At 59.1% G+C, this 5068-nt stretch overlaps 1 protein-coding gene across 1 annotated transcript in view; it reads left to right on the forward strand.

The window, feature by feature from the left end:
• SNTG2 (syntrophin gamma 2) overlaps positions 1–5068 on the forward strand; it is a 91655-nt gene that overhangs the window by 39763 nt on the left and 46824 nt on the right. Inside the window, 2 exon segments of the mRNA XM_015588122.1 lie at positions 1271–1358; positions 2389–2480. Of these exon segments, the coding sequence (XP_015443608.1) occupies positions 1271–1358; positions 2389–2480 (180 nt within the window).

A 5068-nucleotide genomic window follows, 5' to 3' on the forward strand; every position in this document is an offset into this window, starting at 1 on the left:
GGGCCTGGGGCGGCCAGGGCTTGTTAGCGGGGATGGTCAGTGACCCGAGCGGGAGTGACATAGGGTCCCGGAGCCTCAAATCACGGTCTGGAGGGCGTTCTCGGGGAGGGGGTGCGTCTCAGCCTTCGGGGCCCTGGGCTGAGTGCGGTGACAGACGAGGTCCTGGGACAGGAGAAGCCGAGAGAGAGTGACAGTGAACACGCGGCCAGTGGCCCCGGAGGCCGGTCCTGGAGCGGAGGCCAAGGCCCCCCCGGGGGTGGGGGGTCCCCTCCCACAGCGGTGTATAGGGAGCACGGAGGCCTAGTGAGGACAGAGGACACCGGACCCGCCTGTCTCCCCAGCAGTGACGCACACGTGGGTCGGGACCAGCCTGGAGCTGGGCGGCGAGAGGAGAGGTCTGAGCCCCAGCCTGGCGGGCTCCAGCGGTCAGGTGACCAGGCTTCTGGGGGCTGTGGCACATGACATGTTCCCCTGACGAAAGCCGCCGTCGTCGAGGCCCAGAGTGTGGGAGCTCGGGGACCAGAGCCATGTGCTAGATTAGGGGAGCCGTTCTGGGAGCTGGGGGTGTGTTGCGGTGACCGAGCTCACAGCACCTCAGGCAGACGACACGACTCTGGGGGGGTGGAGGGGGGCCCGTGCTCAGAACTGAGGTGTAAGCATCGGGGACGTGTGTGTGTGGGACCTCACCTGGTGACAGCTTCGTAACCTGCAGACCCCGGTTGCCTGAGTCCCACTCACTCACGGCCATGAACAGACGCGCACCGAGGCCTGACCTCAGACTGTGGGTGATGAGTGACCGCCGGCGACGTGACTGAACCCATACGGTGATTTGACATGGCACCTGACCGAGGTGATGCCCGTTCATTCCTTGAGAACTAAAATGTCATTCAGACTCTGGTATTTGTGGCTCGTGTCGGTCAGTCCGGTCGGCGTGTGATTTGCCGGAGCCTGAGAGCGTCTGCACCGACTCCGATTTCGCCGACGGTTCCACGCTGATCCTGCAGCCATGGAGGGAGCAGGAAGGCTGGCGTTGAGGCGGATGGTGGCCTCCCCCGCCGCCGGTGGCGTGCACGCGAAGCACCGGGGTCATGTGCTTGGGGTCAGACGACCTTTCATTATTCCAGTTTAAGCCCAGGTTTTCACTGTTTCTAATTCAGTGTTTGAGATGAACCGAATTCCTGAGAAGCAGGTGAGCTGCGTGCGGACTGTTTCACTTCTGTGCCTGGTCCTTTCGTGGTGGTAAAGTAGCTATTTTTTGTCACGTCAACAGGTACATCTTTTGAGAAACGCTGGTGATGAAGTGACCGTCACTGTCCAGTACCTCCAGGAAGCACCATCGTTTCTGAAGCTTCCGCGAGGTAAGAGGCGGCTTCTAGGGGCGCCCGGAGCCCCTCCCTCCCTCCCGCGCCCCGTGTCCCCCTGCATCGCACCGGCAGGCGTGCGGGTCACCTCCCGAGCACCCCTTCAGAGAGGGGCGGCCCTGGCGTCACGTGTTCCTAAGACAGTCGTGTTTTAAAGCATCCGTGGGCTTCTCAAAGAGAACGCGTCATCACATGGCCGTTTTCGATCAGTTAACGTGTTTCCTCTTCACGTCGACTCGCCGATTGTATCCGCCTCTCCGTACACACGTGCGCGCACTCGAAAGAAAAGCGCGCGTTTGGGCCGATGCTGACGCGAGACACTTACCATAAAGAAAGGGGGGGCGGCAGCGCTGCCGTGAACGTGGGGCGAGCCTCGCTCAGCGCTCCCGCGTCGCTGGCGCACGTGGCGTGGGACCCCGGCTGCAGGTGCCGAAGCGCAGCCTGCAATGCTGATCTCGACATTTGCTTCCTGTCTCCAGCCCTCCTGGTTTTGTGAACCTGACGGGTTCCCTCAGGGCTTTGGTTCAGCGAGGTGGGCCCAGGCCTGCCTGTCACATGCCAGCCCAGTCGGGGTGGGTCGGACCGGCATGCGGGGAGGGGGTGCAGGGCCTCCAACGAGGGGGGTCCCCGGAGCGTCTGCCCAGGGAAGCTCATTTGGAGACTTTACCCCAGAAGCCTCCGATTTTTCTAATTCGCCAGAAAGACAGAAATCTGGATTTTTACGTAATGTCTTATTTTTCTCAAACAAACCGGGGCGGTGGGTCAGAGCAGCCTGGCCTCTGCCCAGGGCGCTTCACCCCCAGTGGGGGGCTCCTGGACCGTGAGGGGAGATGGCCGGTCCCCCCTCCTTCCGATGCACTTTGTACCTGACGCCAGATCAAGGTGAGGCGGGCAGGTGACAGCGCAGGAGCGAGGGGCCAGCGTCGGTGGCACGGCCGTGGCAGGGCGCCCGCTTTTTGGGGGGCTGGGCATCATGTCCGCGGGGCCCTCCCTGGGGCATCTGCCCAGTGTCTCTGCTCTGTTCCAGGGTCCCCCGGGCCGCCCAGTGACCACGGCAGCGGGACGTCCTCGCCCCTCTTTGACAGTGGCCTGCACCTGAGCGGGGACCCCAGCCACACGGTAAGCACCCCCTCACCTCATCCTCAGGGACAGCAGCTCCCCACACTCTGGGCAGAAGGAAAAGCCACCGTTGCACTGGCCAGCAAAGGGGCCCGTGTCAGAGCAAACCCGAGAGCTGGGTTACGAAGCCGTCCGCTGGCGTTCACTCCACGTGGGCCCCGCTTGGCTCGTGGGCCCCGCTTGGCTCGTGGGCCCCGTTTGGCTTGTGGGCTGTCTCAAGTTCCCAGTGCTGGAGCTGGCCGCAGGCGGGGTGCTTCCTGGTGAGGGGTGGGGAGCTGGCCGCAGGCGGGGTGCTTCCTGGTGAGCGGGGGCTCAGGTCGTGCCCCTGACTTGCTGGCAGGGCGACCGCAGGTGGTTGCCTCTCCCACGTGAAGGGCGCTGTGGGAGAGCTCTGAGCTAGTCCACAGCACCTGGGAGGGATGGCGCCATCTGTTGGCCGTGAGTTTTCACCGTGGAGCTGAGCGGAAGGGGGAGGCTGCGGATCAGGTGGGTCCCAGACCTCCAGCCGCCCCTGTGGGGAGCTGGCGACGGGGAGCGGGCAGTGGTCAGGAGCTAGAATCCTATGCACAGGTAGAAACCAGGCCCAGCTGCACCACTGATCGACCCGCAGGAGCCTGGAGAAAAGATCTGTGTTTGTGTAACACGTTTTTAAAATACTGTACTTTCTCATTTTTAACCTTTTGATAGAGTTCTTCATATTTAAAAATTGCACGCAGTATCTCTGTGAGTTCGAACGGAAATAGTACAACTGTCTATAAACCCACAACTCAAACCAGTTGTTAGAATATTGTCCCCAGCTTATGTCTAGTCACACGTCATTTATAGATCCCATTGTTTGGGTTTTCCCAGAAATAAAGTGTCCTGAATGTTGTATTTGTCATTCCCTTGATTAAAAAAAAACCAGGTTGACATATTCCTAAACTATACCACTTCATTTTATTTTGAACTTTATAAAATATTCTGTGATAACCTGGGGTTTACATTTTTACTTACTATTATGTTTTTAAGACCCACAGATGTTGCTGTGTACGGGCCTAATACCTATATTTGCTATGTGATATTCGTGTAAATACACTGTATTTTATTTATCAATCATCAGTCACCAGCAGACATTCGATGTCTGTTTTCCGGGTGGGTTTTCATTCCCCAGTTTGTTGTCATTGAAATCAAGGCTGTGGGAACAAACGTCTCCCGGCCCCGGACGCCTGGGAACTGGCCCCAGCGTTCGGTTTCCACAGAAAGGACGACGCCCTGTCGTTCACTGCCCAGCCGACCCACGCTGCCCTGTGCTGGGCACGCGAGGGTTTAACATCCAGACGTTGGGTGGCTGTAGAGGGCCATCCCCGGGGGTGTCCCCGTTCCCGTCGTCGCTGAGGAGGCTCCCCGTGTTTTGTCCTCACGCTGACGCGGCCGCGGTGGCAGAGCCTGGGGCTCTGTGGAAACAAACCGCCTGGTGTCAGGGCAGACAGCTGGCCAGGCCTCGGAGGGACGTTTGCAGGTCCCGGAAGCACCGCGGACACCCGACGCCCCCTTCAATGCTTCCGCGGACCCCCAACGCCCCCTTCAACGCAACGTCTGGAAAAGACGCTTTCTCCTCCCCTCTGGCAGCTGTGGAGGAGGCGCCTGCAGTGGCCTGAGGCTCCCGGCTGGGCGGTGGCCAAAGGAGAGGTGACTGGAGGCAAAGGGAGGGGGATCCTCCGCTGACGGTGACAGCCTGAGGCCGAAAGGTGCCCGCCTGGTGGGCTGTGAATGCAGCCTGATTTTACAGAGGAAAATGGTTTTTCTTAGTGGGAATTGCTTTTTATCCTACATTTTAAAAGGACATTTAAAATATTTCTATCAAATGACCCATTTTATTTTTTCTATTTAAACATTGTATGTTGTATTCTGGAATCCATTGTGACATTTTAAGTGGTGATTTGGCCATTCCCATAACTTTAAAAACTGATGCACGTTGTAGCTCACGGGTTCAAAGCCGTGACAGAGGAGGTCACTGCTCTCAACAAAACGCACGAGCGTCACTGCTCATGAACTCCCGTGTCAGAAATACAGTGCCGTGAAGGCAGATACCGGCGACAAAACCCGATAGACGCCGATAGTTAAAGACGTGTCAGCACACACGGCCGATCGTAGTGGACTCGCCCGCGGACAGACGGGCGGTCGGTGAAGCCAGCAGAAAATACCCAGTGCGATAGTGAATCTGAAGGCCATCGCTGCTGTGCTCGTGTGTGCGCCAGAGGCACGTGCTTTGCCAGGCGTTAGAAGGTGACGGAAAAGGGTGACGACAGATGAATGTTAATAACATGCACCTTAATCCCTAATGCTACAGTATCGCCACCTTCGCGTTTGAGGGACTGGCACGGAGTTAATAAATTAACTGAGATTATGAGGAGGGGACACACACCCACTTCCGGTCCTCGAGGTCGGGGCGTGGGCAGGGCTGCCCCCTCCGAAGGCCCCGGCGGCGGCCCCTTCGGCCCCCTGCAGCTGCCAGTGGCCCCAGTGGCCTGCGTGTGGCCTTCGCTGGGCCACCGCCCGCTGTGGGCGCAGATGCGATGGCGCTTGGGTGCACCTGGCGCTTGGGTGCG

The sequence above is a fragment of the Pteropus alecto genome, unplaced genomic scaffold, assembly GCF_000325575.1.
Source record: "Pteropus alecto unplaced genomic scaffold, ASM32557v1 scaffold61, whole genome shotgun sequence".
Lineage (NCBI taxonomy): Eukaryota > Metazoa > Chordata > Mammalia > Chiroptera > Pteropodidae > Pteropus > Pteropus alecto.